Source organism: Equus quagga, chromosome 17 (assembly GCF_021613505.1).
Source record: "Equus quagga isolate Etosha38 chromosome 17, UCLA_HA_Equagga_1.0, whole genome shotgun sequence".
NCBI classification, from domain to species: domain Eukaryota; kingdom Metazoa; phylum Chordata; class Mammalia; order Perissodactyla; family Equidae; genus Equus; species Equus quagga.
Window position 1 is genome coordinate 51,462,420 of NC_060283.1, and position 17,489 is coordinate 51,479,908.

General features: G+C 59.1%; 1 protein-coding gene across 23 annotated transcripts in view; it reads left to right on the forward strand.

The window, feature by feature from the left end:
* The window catches only part of TNS1 (tensin 1), a 218,380-nt gene that overhangs the window by 99,363 nt on the left and 101,528 nt on the right, over positions 1–17,489 (forward strand). For 17 of the 23 annotated variants that reach the window (XM_046643901.1, XM_046643903.1, XM_046643902.1 and 14 more), the window contains one exon: positions 8,106–8,252. In XM_046643901.1, coding sequence (XP_046499857.1) covers positions 8,106–8,252 — 147 coding nt within the window. The remainder of the gene's footprint in view (positions 1–8,105; positions 8,253–17,489) is intronic. The other 6 variants (XM_046643908.1, XM_046643915.1, XM_046643917.1 and 3 more) reach the window with 1 other exon arrangement.

A 17,489-nucleotide genomic window follows, 5' to 3' on the forward strand; every position in this document is an offset into this window, starting at 1 on the left:
GCTCGCTAGGGTTTCATCCTAAGAAGCCCGGCCTGGGGCGCAACCTCAGCCCTCCTGGAGTCACTGATTTTGGGTGTGGGTGAGTGTGGCTCCTGAGCCGGGGTATCACCTTAGGTTTGAGGAGAGGCAAGTCTTCAGAGATGTTCTGCAGCCAGCGAGGCCTCCGGCGTGGGCAGGTCATAGGCCATCCTCCAGAAGGGCTCAGAGGGGACCAGCTTCCATGGGGTTGCCTGCTGGTCCTGCAGCATGCTCTGCCAGGCCCGGCCCACCCCCTTTGCTGTTACTGGGACCTTCTGGCTGAAGGCTGTTCTGAGAAGTCGCATTCCTGGGCTCAAGAGTGGACGGTCGGCATGCCCGGCTCTCCCCTTGTGAGGGTCAGGCTGGAACGCAGGTCAGGCCACGTGTGGGTGTGGCTAGAGGTCAAGGAGGTGTTTGCACAGAGAAGCTCCCCTGCCTGGAGGGCACTGGCTTGAGTGTGTTGCAGGACCTAGAGACCAGTGAGGGGGGCCCGAGAAGAGGGGGTCCTGAGACAAGAGAGAGGACTGGGGAGGGGGTGCCCTGCTGGAGCTTGGTGGCAGGTTGATTGGGTCCGTGTCCAAGAGGCGCCTGGCCCAGAGGATTTTGAGGAGGGGGCAGGGCTGAGAGCCTGGGGGCAGTACCACGTCTCCTCTGCCTGGGCTCTGAGTGGGAGCCTGTGCTAGGTGGGGAAGGCCCAGGCCTCTCCCTGCCCCCCGCTGGCCCCCTGGCCCTGGAGGGGACTCTGGGCTGAGCCACGTCCTCCCCGCCTCAGCTCGAGGTGTCCCTGGGAACAGGCCCCTTCTTGCCTCCAGGAACTCCGTGTGCTTCCTCTCCTGATCCCCCACAGAACTCTATATAAGGGAAGGAAACGGCCGGGGAGGCCGCGAGCAGGCTCTGGTGTGGACAGGCGGCCTGGCGGGGAGGACAGAGGCCGGGAGGAAGTGGAGTCAGGGAGCAGGGCCGTGGCCACACCTCCCAGGATGCCCCTGCCCAGGGCCTGAGACTCAGCCTGCAAGGTCTTCGAGCCGTGCTGTGGTTCTGCCCCGTGGGCCCCTGTCCCCTGCTGTGCCCGTGGCCTTGTGTAGCTGCCTGACTGTCGAGCACCCTCAGGTCCTGGAGCGGGGTGCACACTCGCCTCGCACCTGGCTCCCAAGCCATCCCTTGGTCCGCTTGGCGGGGCTTCCCAGCCTGCCCTTGCCCGGCGCTCAGGGGCCGGCTGGGGCCTTCAGGACGAGCCCAGTGGACTCGTCGTGTGAACTCTGAGGTGCTGGGCTGGCCACAGATGAGGGGGCGTCTGGCTCTTTTCTCAGTCACGGGCCACGCAGGCTGGATCCTTCAGGGATCCTTGTCTAGATTGTTCTTGACCCTCTGGTGTCACCTCAGTGACCAGGGCTCAGAAGATGGCTGTGTCCTGGCCACTGGTTCTCTGAAGAGAAGTTGGGGACTACCCATCCCCTGGGAGTGGCGGACTGTGCCGTCATGCTCTAGAGGGGGGAAGAGAAGTGGAGGCCTGGGGGGCACTGTCCAGATGTGTGTTTTGTGGGGGGGGAAGGGTCCCTAGGTTAGGGTGCCCGATTGCCCCGTCTCTGGGCTTTGTGGCCCCTCCTTCCATCTTCCCCCCCTCATTATTATTAACGTGACTGCACATCTCTTGCATGCCTTCACCTCCCCCCACTTCACCTCCCCCAGTCCCTCTCCTACTCATGTGCCTTCGATGGCTCCCCAGTGCCAGCAGTCAAGAGTGTGACGACCTTTTCTGGATACTCAGAGTCGACATGGTCCAGCCTGGAAAGAGAGCGTGCACCGGTCTTCCTCCTTTCTCTCCTTCAGTACTCCCTTCAGTGCCCTGTCTTCCCCCGTCCTGTGTCCCAGCCAAAGGGGCAGCTTCTGGCAGGGGACGTGTTCCAGCTCCACGCCTGTTCCTGTGATTCTTGCTACCCGCAGTGCCCGCTCCCAGGTCTGCCTTTCAAGCCTTGTCCACGTGGCTTGTGCACTCCGGCTCTGAGAAGGCTTCTCCACGGAAGTGGTGGTGTGCTTCCTGCCCTCGCGGGGCCTGCCCGGGGAGTCGGAGAGACACACAGGGGACACACACAGCACCCTGTGTGTCCCGGATGCCCAGCTCAGGCCTCCTCCTCGCGGGGCCTGGCTGGTACCCTGAGTGCCCTCCGTGCTCTCCAGGCCCGGGCACTCTGCTGCAGTGCGCACCCCGTCTGGCCGTGAGGCTGCGTGGCATGCTGGGGAAGTTGGGTGTTGGAGTCAGCAGGCCCAGGTGGCGGTCCCGGCAGTGTCACCCAGTAGTGGTGCCATCTCTGATCTCACAGGATTGTTGAGGGGGCTGCCTGAGATCCTGTCAGATGAAGGTACTGTCACCTACCTTGGGCATCATGAGGCGTGGAAGGGTGATAGACACAGGGACCTGCCACACAGGGAGCTGGCCAACATTTTAGCAACTGCCGCTTCTGCTTCTGCCATTGCTACTAATTTTAGCTGTTCAACTTTGGGCAAGTTGCTTAACTTCTCTGAGCCTATTTCACTCAAAAACTTGTCAAGAAGTCTAAATAAAAGAATGTATATAAAGCACCCTGCTTAGTGAGGCACAATAGGTGCCCTGCAAACCCAGATTCCTTCCCTTCCATGTGTCTTTTGTTGTCATTCGGGGTGGGTGCCTGGCGTTGTTGGGGCAGGGATGTGAGGTGAGTGTCGGCAAGAACTTCCCTGGAAACATCCCAAGTGTCCGTCAGTGGCTGGCTGGATAAACTCCATGTGGTGTCTTCCCACAGTGGAGTAGTATTCGGCCTTGAAAAGGAGGCAGCTCTGATTCCTGCTCATCATGAATGAGTCTGAAAGCGTGCTGAGTGTGTGCTGGGCCTGCCGTGACCAAACTCCGCACGCTAGCCTCACACGGCAGAAATTTCTTTGCTCGCACTTCTGGAGGCGGGACGTCCAAGACGCAGGTGCTGGCAGGGCTGGTCTCCTCTGAGGCCTCTCTCCGTGGCTGGGAGACGGCCGCCTTCCTCCTGTGTCCTCACGTGGTCCTCCCTCTGTGCATGTGCCCCAGTCACTCTCTGGGTCCTGATCTCTTCTCGTAAGACAGTGGTCATGGGATTGGGGCCACCGTAATGGCCGCATTTAACTCGGTCACCTCCTTAAAGGCCCTTTCTCTAAATATAGCCATATTCTGAGGTGCCTGGGTTAGGACTTTAACCTGGAATGTCGAGGGATAGGATTCAGCCCGTAACACTAAGTGAAACAAGCCAGACACAAAAAAGGCAAGTATTGTGTGAGTACTCTTCTGTGAGGTGCCTCGGATAGGCCGATTCATAGAGACCGAGGGTAGAGGAGAGGCTGCCAGGGGCTGGGGGGAGGGTGAGGGGGTCAGTGGTTAATGGATGTGGGGCTTCTGTTTGGGATGATGGAAACTTCTGGAAACAAGTGGTAGCGATGGTCGTACAGCATCATGCATGTACTTAATGCCATTGAATTGTACACTTAGAAATGGCTAAAATGGTAAATTTTATTGTGTGTACATTTTCCTGCAATAAAAAAAGGGGGGCTAGCAAGAGATGGAAAAAAAAAAGAACTCTTCTGCTCGGTATCGTATGAGATGCTGGAATCAGAAACTCAAGTGGGTCTGTTCTGGGCTGTGGGCCAGGCTGGTTGTGCCCCACAGCCGCCAGGTGGACATGGGTGTGGGGAGCCCCTCTGGAGGGCCGGCCAAGTGTAGGGGTCTGGGATTTTCTGTCACCAGGGCTGAGATCTGAGGGGGGGAGTGTTGCTTATTTGGGCCCAGGCCCTGCCACTTGCCAGGTAGCGAGGTGATGGGGCAGTGCTAGGCGGGTGCTGGGTTCCCCTGCTCTACAAGGAGCCACAGCTGGACCCCAGGGACCAGGACTTCATCTGTGGCTCGCCTCTTCCCAGCTGACTGGCCCCAGGCAAGTTCATGACCTCTCTGAGCCTCCGTTTCTTCATCTGTAAAATGGGAGCAACGTCACTGACCCTACTGGATGGAGGGTCTCCGAGAGTCAGGCATGTGCCTGGCGCACAGTAGGTGCTTCACAAATGGCAGTGAGTTTCCCCACTGTGGTTACAGGTGCCTCCCTTCCTCAGGGCCAGAGTCTCTTTCATTCTTTCCACAAATATGTAATCTGCACCTACTGTGTGCTGGATCAGTGTGGTGATCGAGACGAGCTGCCTGCCTCATGGCATCTGTTTCCTGGAGGGGAAGGCAGATCACAGATACGGAGCCAGACACATCTATGTTACGGATTCTAGTCAGGTCTGCGAAGGAGGAGCTGAGCCCAGGAGAGAGGATATCGTGTGTGTGACTTAAGGAGCCGGGGAGGGCCTTCTGGGGTGGTGGCATTTAACCAAAGCCAGAAGGATGGGAAGGACCCAGCTATGCAGGCAGCTGGGCTAAGAGCCACCCACGCAGAGGGAACAGCAAGTGCAGAGGCCCTGAGGAAGAACAGAGCCAGGTGTGCTGGGAGCACTGAGAGGGGCCTACCCCTTCATGTGGCTTTGGGGCCTGCACGCGGGGCATGGGGGCAGAATGATGGGAGAGGAGGGCAGGGGCCCGTGGTGCAGGGAGCTCCCGCCTGGGCTGCTGTCTGGCGCTTTATACCTTTGTGTCCTGGGGGAGTCTCCAAGGGTGTGCCCTGCTGTTGGCGTTGTGCCCAGGGGCCTTTGAAGTTCATAAGATGCTGGTAGGGGCGGCTGATGGATGTCAGGCATTGCCGGGTCGGGGCTGGGTGCACTCCCCTCCCGCTGCACCCCTAGCTCCCTGCCTCGCGGGCTCCACAGCTGGACTGCGCTGCTGCGGTGGCCTTGGGTGGATTGCTGCCCTTTCTGTCTTTGGCTCCTTCATCTGTGAGATGGGGGTAATCACAGTGTCACCCCAGACAATTTGATTAGGACCAAATGAGTCTGAGGAAGGGGCTCAGGGGTTGCCGACACAGCTGCGCTCCAGGAGCTCTGCCACTGTGGTGTAGTCGGCTCTCTGGAAGGCAGTGCTTACAGGGGGTCAGCAAGGCAGAGCGGCGGGGAGCACGGCGCTGCCTGCAGCCAGGCTGCTGCGTGTGCATCCTGTGCCTCTGTTGGATGGCTTAGTAACCACTCTGCCTCAGTGTCCTCATCCACGAAGCGGGATGCTCAGGGTCGTTGTAAATGCGTTAATTTACGCAAAGTGCGAGAATGGTGCCTGGCATGTGGCAAGGGCCACGGGAGGCTTTGTGGCTGCTTCTGCTGCTGCTGCTTTGATTGCTGTTGTGTTTTTCAGAGTGGAAAGTTTGAGCGTCAGGCCCGCTCAGCCCCCGAGGTGCAGATGGGTCGCTGGAGGGACAGCTGGGGAAGGAGGCCTCCTGGAGGCTGAGCCCTGGGATTCTGAGCTGCCAGCCCTGGGTGGGCGAGTGGCTCACAGGGCTGTGCTGACGGCCCCTGTGGGCACCCCAGAGCCTGCCCCCTCGGCACAGGGAGGGTGCCTAGCGTGTGTCCCCAAGGAGCAGGAGGAGTGGTTGCTGCTGACACCGGGAGCATGAGGCCATAGGGCACCGGCCACAGAGTGGCAGGGGGCCCTGGCTCTCCCTGGCACATTCCAGCCTCCTGAGAGGGTGGCCAGGGGCCAGGGTGCCGGAGGGAAGGAGAGAGCCTTTTAAGGAAACATTTCTCTGCTTAAAAAAAAAAAAAAGGAGAGAGAGACAAGAAACATTGAAACGCACAACAAAGTTAGTGGGCTGGCCGGCCTGCTGGCCTGGAATGCACAGCTGTGGGCGGCCGGTGGAGGCAGCCGCTGGGGGCAGAAGGCCACGAGGGGGCACCAGGCATCAGGGACTCTGACCGGGGTCCACAGCTGCCCCTCAGATCTGTATCCTTAGGGGCTGTTTCTGCCTCAGGGGACAGGGAAGGGGCCTGGGGTCAGCATACCTGGGGCCCCATTCTGTCCACTGTCTTGGCGTGGTGCTGGGAGAGAGAGACCCTGCCACTTGTCTCGGGGGACACTGTCCACTCTGCCTCTCCCTCACAATGTGCCCGTAACCCCCTCTCTCACCTCCCCAACCCCAGTCCTGAATGGAGACCAGAAGCCCACCCTCCCATAACAGAGTGGGGGACGATGGCGGTGGCTGGGACTTGCCCACGTCTGGGAGGCCGTGCCGGTAGCTGCAGCGGCCCCCTCTCTCGCAGCTCAGTCCTTCCCTCAGGGTCCCAGCCCCTCCGCAGTCCCCGCGCCAAAGAGGGAAGCAGAGCCAGGCGCTGTCCTGTGCATTGGCCTGAGGGACCCACGGGAGATCGGGGTGGGGGGAGGGGAGACACTGGGGACCCGGCCCCAGGAGGTTGAAACGTATAAGCCCAGAGTGGGGTTTGGGGCTGTGGGGCAGGGGACAGAGGCAGGAGGCCACTGCTGGGTGCAGGACTCCTGCCTTGAAGGTGCCCGGCAGGGACATCAGTGCCGCCTGTGGCTGAGACCTTGTCTTGTGGGCAGAGCAGGCAGGGTGCCCTGAGGGCCACAGCCACCTCCAGGACCTTCTCCTTGCTCCTGGTCTCTTCTCCTGGCACCCTCCCCTGCACCCCTGGCCACTGATCAGCTTGTGACCTTGGGCAAGTTGTTTAACCTCTCTGCGCCCCTTGTATAATAGGACCTAACTATTGGGTTGTTGAAAGGGTTAAATGAGTTGACGTGGGTAAAGCACTCGTAACAGTGCCTGTTGTCTGTACATATGCAGTAAGTGCTAGGTATTGTTCCTTTCCCCCTTTTTTGGTCACATGTGTGATTCTCCCAGGAGTCCTGGAGTAATGCTCAGCACAGGGCAATAGATGCTGAGACTCAGCGCAGGCCTCTTTGCTAAGATGAGCCGGGCAGGGAGCCTGTAACACAACTGGAATGCGAACTCCCAGCCTCTGCCGCTTCCAGGGCGCGGGGCATGCGGTCCCACAGGTGGTGTGTCAAGCCGTGGGTCCCTTGGGTTGGTCAGGTGACAGAACAGGGTCGGGTGGAGGGAGGGCCCAGCTGAGGGTGGCCTCTGAACAGGCAGCTCCAGCCAGGCTGTGGGTTGTCCCCATCGCTGCCCCACTGGGGTGGCAGCCGGGGTGGGGTGGGTGCCCACTGTCTGAGAAGGCAGCCACCCTCTCTGGCCATCCACGGCTCGTGCCCAGACACCCTCGTGCCTGAGAGAGAGCCCTGCCCCCGCCCGTCCCCTCTGTAGGCCCCGTGCCTGGTGTTCGGGTCGGGAACTGGAGCCAAGATTGAGGTATGAGCTCCAAGAAAAACGTGTCCGGGCTAGAAATAAGGAACACTCTGAGTCTCTGATAGAGGCCCTGCTAATTGTCAGGGCTGCTTGGCTGCCCGGCCTGGGGGGGGAGGATGTTATCTTGGGATGGGGGGGTGCTCCAGCCCTCCCCCACCCCCTCTGTCTGGAGGCCCAAGTTGCCACCCTCACCCGCATCCCAGAGGATCATGAGTGAAGTAAATAGCTCACCCACGAGGGGGCCTCGCCCAAGGCCTTCCGTGTGTGTTAGTGACCTACAGCTCTCGGAGAGCCAGCAGGGCCTTCACCACCATTTCCCACACGTGTGCTCCGGGAAACCGTGCCAGCCACCTGCAGCTCTGACCTTCGGGTGAGACACCTTGACACTGGGGAGTATGGGGGAGGTGACTTTTCCTCTTCTTGAGGTCTTAAACACGTTTTTAAGAACTTTAAAACCAATCTTACCATATTGTAGAAAATTTAGAACACAGAGCAAAAAAAAAAAAATCCTTATTCTTATTACCGTTGAACCTACAGTTATTAAAATCCTGGTGCCTTGACCTCCAGTCTGTCAGCGTCTGCCTACCGCTTACAGAATTGAAGGACGGGGACGTGCGTCTCCTTTTTGCCTTCTGCTGCTCCCCCCCCGCTGGAGCGTTACTGCCTGAGCGTTTTTCCATGTTGCCTCGCAGTCTTTCTTCGAAGTCTCAGACTGGGGGGTGCCGATGTGTTGGGTTGAGGGACGGGTGTCTAGGATGGAGCCGGGGGCCAGGGAATGGTCTTGGGAGGCCCTGGTATTCTGTGGGGATGAAGGATGCTGACCTTGCCCTTTCTCTGTTCCTTCCACAGGTGGCTGCCCCTTGCGTTCCTCCGTCCAGCCATGAACTGGTGGTGAGTGACACTTGGCTCCCTGCCCTGCAGCCCCGCCTCCCCTCTCTCCTCAGCCCCCGCCGGCTGGCGAGCCTGCTGGTAGCCCCCAAGGTTCTGGGCCCTGAGGTGAGCAGGCGGAGGGGCTGCGTCCCGAGGCTCACGCTGGCCTGGGAGGAAGTGAGTCATGAGGTCCCTTCTGAGGACATGCAGGGCCTCCTATTTCAATCTCGAGACTTCAGGCCTTGGAAAAACCCATAAAAGGGCATCTCGCGTGTCTTGAGGCCTGGCCAGGTGCCTGTCGTCCAGGGCTTAAAGGACCAGGGGATGGCATCTCCTCCCCGCTGCCTGGTCCCAGGTTAGGTACCCATCGGCCGGAGGCAGGGGACAGATGGCCTGGCCACAATGCTCATCTCCCTGGGCGGTTGCTCCCATTCAGGGGCCCTGTTCCGCCTCCCAGCTCCTTGGCTGACTTGCTTTCTGCTCTCTCTCCGTGTCCCCCACGTCTCCCTCCTTCCCCTAGTCAGGCTTCCAGAAAAGAGGGGCCCGCTGGGCTGACGAGAATGTCAGGAGCTTTTCCTCCTGCCTCTGCAGGGGCGGGGTCTGCGCGTGTACAGGTGTGGGCGTGGGCGTGTACGTGCGTGTGTGGGCTGTGCCGTGGAGGGCCCCTGTGGGCACAGTCCATCCGGCGGTGCAGAGGCGCCTGTGGTGACACTGAGGAGGGTGGGAGTCTGGAGGAGGGGGCACAGGTGTCACAGGGCCCAGGCAGTTGCAGGTGTTGCACACCTGTGTGTGCGGTGACTTGCTCGGCTTGGGCACTGGAATCTCAGACAGGCCACCTGCTCTCCTGCTTTCTTTCGACATCCATTTGCTGTGTGACAAGGGGCTCGTCCCGTCCTCTTTGTGGACCTCAGTTTCCCCTTTTCTCAAAGCGAGGGGTCTCGCTGGATGCTCCCAAGGCCTTCTCAGTGCTGACAAGCATCCCCTCCATTCAGGGTCGAGGAAAGAATGAAATAAAGTGTGCAGCAGTGCTGGTGACATGGACCCCCCAGGGACCGGAGCTGTGTGGCTGTGCTCTGCCTCCTGGCCCAGGTCCTGCCCAGCTGGTTCCTTTCCTTGCAGTGGCCCCTCCTCCCTTTCCTTCTGGGCCCCAGCTCTGCCCAGCTGTGCTGCTCCAGATGGGTGCTGTTATTCGCAGGAGCCCAGTCGAAGGTCATCTGACAGCGGCGGGGGCTCGGGGGGCTGCGGGGATGAGGCCGGAGTGCAGGCCTGTCTTGGAGCTGCTGTGAGAAATCTCCTGGGGTCGTGGAGGGACACCGTGGAGGGTGGTGGGAGGGGTGAGGAGGGGCGAGCATCATCTCATCGTTCCAGCCCCGCTGCCCCTCACCGCTGAGAACAGAATGTCCTTGGCTGGTCTAGGATGGCTGGGGGTCCGGGTCAGGGATCTCCAGGCAGGAGCTTTGTTTACATGAGGAGGGTCAGAGGTTGGGACGGGAGGGACTAGGTTGGCATTCCAGCTGGAGGAACTCCTGCCTGAGTGAGGTCATGGCATCTTCCCGGCTCTGCGAAGTGCCCACTTGTGCGGGGGGCTCAGACCTTCGCGGACATCGGATCAGCCACCTCGTGGTGGAGATTGTGCACAGACACACCCCCCTCCTCCCCAGTCAGGACCTGCCTCCAGCAGCGGTCCTGAGCGAGGGAGGTAGACTGCTCCTCTGGATCCGTCCCTCCGTCCCTCGGTGTGTGACCTTGGACACATTGCTTAACCTCTCTGCATCTCAGTTTCCCCTCTTCAGATTGGGAGTTAGTAATAGTACCTACTCTGACAGGTTGTTAAAAGAATAAAAAGAGCAAATTAACCCATTTAATTAATCTGTATTCAGAACTCTCCAATGGCTGCCCCCCTCGCTTGGAGTGAGACCCCACGGTTCTTTGACAGGCCTGCACAACCCTGCAGGACAGGTTTCCTCTCTGATCTCATCTCCTTCTAGAAGCTCTCTCCTTCGCTCACTCTGCCCCAGCCACCTGGCCTTCTTGCTGGTCCTCGAACATACCAGGCACGATGCTACCTCAGGGCCTTTGCACTTGCCATTCCTTCTTCCTGGAATGCTCTTCCTGCAGATCCCTGCAAGACCCTTCCTCCATGGGTCTTACTCAAGTGCCAGCATTTCCCTTCCCCCAGCGACCTCATGTCCCTTCCCTGCTTTCTTTGCCTCCTGGCGCATATCTCCATCTGGTACATTAGGTGGTTACTTATCTTGTTTAAGAGGCTCCCCCCATGCCAGCATGTAGACTCCATGATGAGAAGGGCTTTAGTCTGCGTTCTTTGCTGTATACCCACTATCCGGCACACAGTAGGTACTCAATACATGCTTACTGAGTGGTGGGAAGAAAGGCCTTCTGCCGTGGGCCTGGTGCTGATTAGGTGCTTGGTAGGCAGGACTGCCGTCCTCTTACTCCCTGGTGCGCTGATGGGTGGTGGCGGTCTATGGGGGGGCCGGCCTCCCACTGGAGCTCTGCCGCTGTCCCCAGGGAGTGGGAAAGTGGCCCAGGGGAAACCGGGAGAAAGTCTGGCTTCCTCGAGAGCCCTTGGCACCTGTTTCCTCGGGCGGGCAGGTGGGCGGGCGCTGAGCGGTCCCGGGAGGGAGGAAGGGCGGCTTGTTTCTTCTTCCTCTTCCATTGCCGCTGCCCTTCGGCCGCTGTGGGGCTGGGCTCTGGCCTCCCGCCCCCTCCCCCACCTCACACTGTCTCTCTCTGTTTGTCCAGTTTTTTCCATGTCCCCAGCTCTCCCTCTGACCTTCTCACCCCATCTCGCTTAAATCCTACCCCCTGGGGTTGGGACCCCCATCCCGGGCCCAGGATTTCTGCCCAGTCTCTGGGCTCTGCTGGCCAAACACGTTTTCGAGCCTGTGCCAGGCCGGCCAGGGCAACTGGCTTAATCTTCAACCCGTGTTTTCATCTTGCTCAACAGACGTTGCCCAAGGCCTTGGGTAGAAGGGTGCTAGGGTCACCTTCCTCCTGTGGGGTCCACTGGTGGGGGCAGGATGGAGAGGGGACGGGGGCTTGTTGCCATGGCCACTCCCCATCCTTGGAAAGAGCTGAAGCAGCTTTTCTCAACTTCTGAAAAATTAGAGTCAAAAGGAATTTCCCGAGGGCAGTAGCCAAGTGGAGTGGCCCCCGAGGTCGGCCGGACGTTGAGCCCTCTGTGCACGTGGCCTGGCACCCAGGAGACCTGGGCAGAGACGCGTGTGTGCATAGCTTCTCCTCCCGGGGCCGGCCTGGGGCAGGGGCTCCTCATGTCCCTGTGGAGTCGTCGGGGGTCAGCGGGAGTCTGCAGGGGGAGGAGGTGGATGGGGAAGGGGAGCCCCAGGCTGCTTTCACCCGTAAGAGTCATCAGAGCCATAGGGAGACGTCAACCCTTGTATGGAACTTTCTGTTTGCTCACATTGTTCTGAAAGCTCTGCACAGATAGACTCCTTTTATTCTTCCAGACAGCACAGAGAGGCAGGGGCTGTGATGATACCCGCATCGCGGACGAGGAACTGAGGCCTTGGGCCCCAGAGCTCTTCAGAGGGGGAGCTGGGATTCTGACTCAGCGTCGGGCCCCAGGGTCCACCCTCCTAACCGTTGATAATGACAAATGTCACCCTCAACTGCACAGCCCCAGGGGTTTTCGAAGACCTGCCCCGACACTGGGCCACTCGGAGCCCATGGTGAGGTCTGGGCGGGTGGGAGCCCATCCTGGGTAGGCAGGAGGAGCACGTTGTACACAGGAGCAACTAGGGCTCAGAAAAGGCAGGCACCTGGTTCACGGTCACACAGTAGTGGGGGGCTGGGTCAGGAGTGGGCTTTGGGTTCCTGGTTCTGCTTTCTCCCTGGACACCCTCAGCGCTTGCTGCTGACGTCAGTATTGATGCAGCCAGGTGGACTTCTCCCGACTTCCCCTTCTAAACAGTGCCACCCACGGGTCCACCCCGCTAGTTTCTCTGTTGGCTGGCGGGCCTGGGATACGGAGGAGGCTCCATCCTCCACCTGCCCGCATCCATCCTACCAACAAACGTTTCTGAGGGCCCAACTGGTTCTAGTGCTGGCGCTGCCAGGCCTTCTAGAAGGCTCGTGGGGGTGGAAGAGGCATGCAGCCACAGGAGCGGGAAGACTTCAGATGCCATCTAGTCCAGCCCTGCTCCTTTCAGGTAATGGAACTGAGGCCTTGAGATATGTGTTTTTTTGACTCTCAATTCATTTTTTAAAAATTGTGGTAAAATATGCATAACATGAAATTTGCCATCTTAACCATCCTTTGAGTGCACGGTCAGTGGTGTTAAGTACATTTGTGTCATTGTGCAACCATCGCCCATCCATGTCCAGAACCTTCTCATCTTGTGAAAGGAAAAACGCTGTACCCTTTATGTAGTCACTCCCCATTCCCCCCACACTGGGCAGCCACCGGCCTACTTTCTGTCTCTATGAATTTGACGACTCTCAGTTCCTCATGCAGTGTTTGTCCTTTTGTGGCTGGCTTATTTCACTTAGCATAATGCCCTTAAAGTTCGTCTGTGTTGTGGCAGCTGTCAGCATCCCTTCCTTTTTAAGGCTGAGTAGTCCGTCGTATGTATAGACCACGTTTTGCTTATCCATTCCTCTGTCAATGGACACGTGGGTTACTTCCACATTTTGGCTGTTGTGAATAATGCTGCTATGGAGATGGTTACATAAGTATCTCTTTGAGTCCCTGCTTTCAGTTCTTTTGGGTATATACCCAGAAGTGGCGTTGCTGGATTATACAGTAATGCTATTTTTGATTTTTTTAAGGAACTACCATACTGTTTTCCACAGCGGCTCTACCATTTTATATGCCCACCCATAGTGCACAAAGGTTCTAATTTTTCCACATCCTGGCCAGAACTCTTTATTTTCTGTTTTTTTTTCGATAGTAGCCATCCTGATTGGCGTGAGGTGGTGGCCCTGAGGTTTTGTATGACTTTCCCAGGTTCCCCGGCGTCAGGTCTGGGCTCATGGAAGCAGAGAAGGGGATGTTAGCTGGGACAGGGGAGCGCGGAGCCCATCCCCTGACGCTGCTGTCCTGCTCTCCCTCGAGGAGATGGGCTAGTCGGCGCTCTGGCTAGTTGGAACTCCAGGCCCTGGTGAATTTCCTGCTAGGGCATTGAGCGGGCCATGTGTGGCCATCTTTGGGAGTTCCTGGAAAATGGAGCAATGCCAGGAGAGATGAGCCTGAGAGAGCCCTGCTTTTCAAAGCGGGGGGGGGGGCAGACTCTGGACATGGCATTCCAAAGAGGTTTCTGAAGAGGAGTCCAAGACCAGTGAGGGAGGTTGCAAATCCCACTGTGTGCCACCCAGGCAGCTTAGTCTGGAGAAGGGAATACAGGGTGGGGGGCAGAAGGGGACTGACCACGTGTTGAAGGGCAAATTGGCTGATTTTCTCCAAAGTAGGACCTGGTAGGTGGAGGTTCTTATGAAAAAGAGGAGATTTGGGGGTAAAGAAGAGCTTTATACCTCTGGTACCGCATATGGCCCAACAGGGCTGTCTAGGGGAGCCAATATCTGCCACTGGAACACATGCCCGCCCACACCTGTTAAACGTAAGGTGGACGCTGATGGCAGGTTCCCTCCCTGTGAGTCCTGGGTTGCAGTCCTCCTGGCCCACTGGGGTCCTGACCTTGGGCTGGGCTGTGAAAGGACATGGTCCAAGAGGTCAAGGCATCCCCTGGGTCCCCCACTGGGAGAGGCCCAAGTCGGTGAGGGGCCCTGCCCTCAGGGAGCCCATTCAGTGGGGACGAGAGAGGACATACTGTGGAAAGCAGTCAGTGCTCCCCTCGGGGGTTTTGACCAGAGGTAGCTCTGGGGTCCAGGGAAGGAAGCAATCATTTGTGCTGTGATGGTTGAGGAAGTCCGTCTCCTGTTCCAAGACCAGTTTAATAAGATTTGAACAAATGGCAGAGAAGGGAAGAAGGCGGCAGGGCTGGAACTGAGGCGGGTAGGGCCAATTCTGACTGGGGCTGGGGAAAATCCAGTGTAAATATTTTTGGCTAGTTGGTCCTTGCTGGGGGGACGAGGGGGCCAGGTGATCTTGTCTCACCGGGTGGGAGCACGTCCTGGGTGGCCCTGGCTGGGGTGCTGGTGGGAACAGTGTGAGTTCATGATGGAGGCGGGCTGGACACGGCATGCGGAGTGGGCGGTGGGATGTGGGCAGGGGCTGCAGGTGGAGGAGAGAGGGCAGGGCAGTGGAGTCTGCCCAGGAGGAAGGGGCCAGGGAAAGGAGGCATCCAAAAGCCAGGCTGGGGACCTTGAACTTGATGGGTCCTTGAGTAGGGAAGTGATCCAAAGCAGGGCTTGAGAGCCGGGAGGCTGCTGCCAGCTGTAGGGTGTGGCTCGGTGGCGAGGGGCTGCCAGGAGGAGGGCTGGTAGACAGACGGGGCTGGTGCAGGTGCTCACTGGGGTGGAGAGGATTTGAGCAAGGGCGGCCAGAGGGGCATGGGGAAGGGCCTAGGAAAGCCCAGCTGCCCAGCACCCTGGCTGAGGGAGGGAGGACAGCATCTGGGGGCAGCACGCGAGATAGTCCAGCCTGGCTGGGCGGCCTGGTGAGCGCATGCGAGCCGGAGAGGGTGTCCACAGTTGCTCAGCCTCATCCCGGCGTTGGGTGCTGAGTCCCTCGGGGAGAATTGGGGGGGTGGTCTGAGGACAGGAGTGGGCTTGCCTAGGCCCCTCCCCAGGGGGTGCGGGGAAAATCAGGCATCACATTCCACTTAGTCACATCCAGCCTGTTCTTTATCTCTGGTGGCCTCGGCCTGCCCGGGAGAGGATGTGGCCCCTGGAGCAAATTCGCTCAAACACTCAGGGGACCCAGGCTGCCAGCTGCCTCCCACCCTGGCCGGGCCCAGCCCTGCCTGCTCAGTGCTCTCCCTCCCTCCAGCCCCTCGCCCTCTGTGCTGAGGTCCTTTCCTGGGATGGGGGCAAAGATTCAGGGGCCAGGGGCAGACACAAGCTTTGAGGAGCAGACCTGAGCTCGAATGGAGCTGGCCAAACCCCCATCCCTGACACTCCGTCTCCTTGTTTGCCAAAAGGAGTTCTAAGTGCTCCTTCTGTCTCTGCTTTTAGAGCATCATGTTGATGGTCCCCCCAGAGGGCCCGTGGGGTCTGTAATGTGTGGTCCCTGCCACGCCCCCTCTAAGTGCCCTGTAAGTGGCGCTTCCCTGCCCTTTTGCTTTCAGCCCCCTTTCTTCATTGGCTTAGGGTTCTATTTTTGGAACAAGCGAGCCTGGAATAACTTGCTCTGGGTCCTGGGCCCGAGGACATTCCAGCTCCCTTCCCCTCCTGATAGGCAGCTCGACCGTGACCTCACAGTTTGTGGAGATGGCAGTAGATGTGATGTCACGGGGTCTTTTGGGCCTGAAAAACTGCCCGGATTCCAGGCCTCCCAGGGGGCGAGGGTGGGGAGAGCTGGAGGGGGGAAGCGGGGAGGGTACGAGGAATTTCTGGACGGAATGTTCCTCCGGAGGCTGAGTCCACATTCTGCGCCAGCCCCCCGCCCCCCAGCCCCGGGCTTGGGCACCTCCCCCACCCGCCATCCCTCTGCCTTTTCCTTCCTCCAAAACAGCAGCCCACGGATACATTTTTTTCCCAGCCCACCCTCCCTGCAGGCCACCGACGTGTCCTACTGCCTGAACCTCCGGCAGCCCTCCCAGCGCCCCCAGCCCCTGCAGAATGGACCTTCCTGGGCCCACACCGCGGGGGGTACATGCATGCATGGAGAGGGCATGCATGTCTTTTTTTGGAAAAAAAAATTGAGGAAAGGATGTACAGCTTCCCTTATCCGCCCTGTGGTTCGCAGCCCCTCGCATTCAGGAAGTTCTCTCCGGGGTCTGCGTGCAGCCTCGACCGCTGCCCTTCCCTCTTCTTCCTGTGGAAGTCCAGCCACGATCTTCCTCCTGAGGACCTGAGACCGTCAGTCTTTCTGTCGCAGAAAGCTCCTTCCCCACAGGAGGGCCTCTGGTTAAGAATAAGAAGACTGAGTGGAGACATCTCCAGGGAGGGGAAACAGACGCCAGGGGTGGGAGGGGCAGGTTCAGATCCAGCCCCCTACCTGCTAGCTGGCCGACCTTGGGCGAGTTGCTCACTCCCTTGGACCCTCAAGTCCTCGGCTGTGAGATGGGGTGGTGCTTACCTTGTGCGCAGTGGTTCTGTGGATTGACCACCGTGAAGCGGAGCCCAACACTGTGCTCAGGGCATCCTTAGCTCCTACTGAGGAGTTGTCATTACTGTGTTAACATTATGAAAAGGTGTCTGCAGGCCAGGGCGGGGGTGGAAAAGGCAAGGCAGGGGAGCACCCAGGGGGCAGATGTGAGGGGGCGTCGCTCTCAGGGTTGTGCGGGTGCCTCAGAGGGAATGCCTCCCCAAGTCTCCTGCCCTGAGTGCCTCAGCCTCGTCCCTGCCCTCCTCCAGGCTCATGGGTTTGAGACCCTAGAGCAGAGTCATCACGAGGAAGAGCAAGGCTTGGCTGTTAAGTGATGCTAGATGGAAACCCTGCCACCTGCTCAGGAGCTGGATTCGGGCTGTCCTGCCTGGGGGCGAGCTGGATTCCGGAAGACCCCTGGTGGTTCTATGAGTTGCTGCTGCTGTAAGCTTTGGGAAGCCGGGTCCTTAGGATCCAGTTTGGTGCTGGGACTGGGCAGTGGGCGGGGCTGGAGGCCCCCCTACCCCGCCCCGCCCTGTCCCTGTCTGGGATCCGTCTGCTGCATCCCCTGCAGCCAAGCCCAAGGGGGCGGGGGGAGAGGTGGCCGCAGGGAGGCGCCCAGCTAACCCTGCCTGCAGGCGGCTGGGGACTGGGGTGGGGCAGCCAGCTCCGCGTGGGCTGTACAGGGCCTGGGTGCCAGCCCCAGTCCTGCCCTGAGACTCATGGTGAGAGGCCTGCGAGTCATACCTCTCTGCACCTCAGTTTTCCCCATCCATGAAGTGGGGAGGGAGGACATGGTGTCTGAAGTCTCTCTCAGAGCTGATGTTCTGCGGAGCGGTGTGCAAGAACGGGAGGTGTGTGTGTGTCAGTATGGTGGGTGTATAAAGGTCCTGGCCAAAATCTAAGCAAAGATGGAGGCCAGGGCCTTGGTTCCCGCGGGTCTCTGGCGTGCCTGCTGCATTGTCGATGATGAGCCTGGTCAGGGGGCCAGGGAAGAGAGTGAGGGGCTCTCTTGGGTAATTCACTCAGGGGATGTTTTCCGAGGGCCTGTGGTGTGTCAGGCACAGTTCTGGGCTCTGGGGGTTATGGGAACTTAGTTTTAGTGGGAGAGGCGGACTCTAAACCAGGTAAGAAAGTAACACCTAGAGTGTTTTGGAGAATGATGAGTTCTAAGA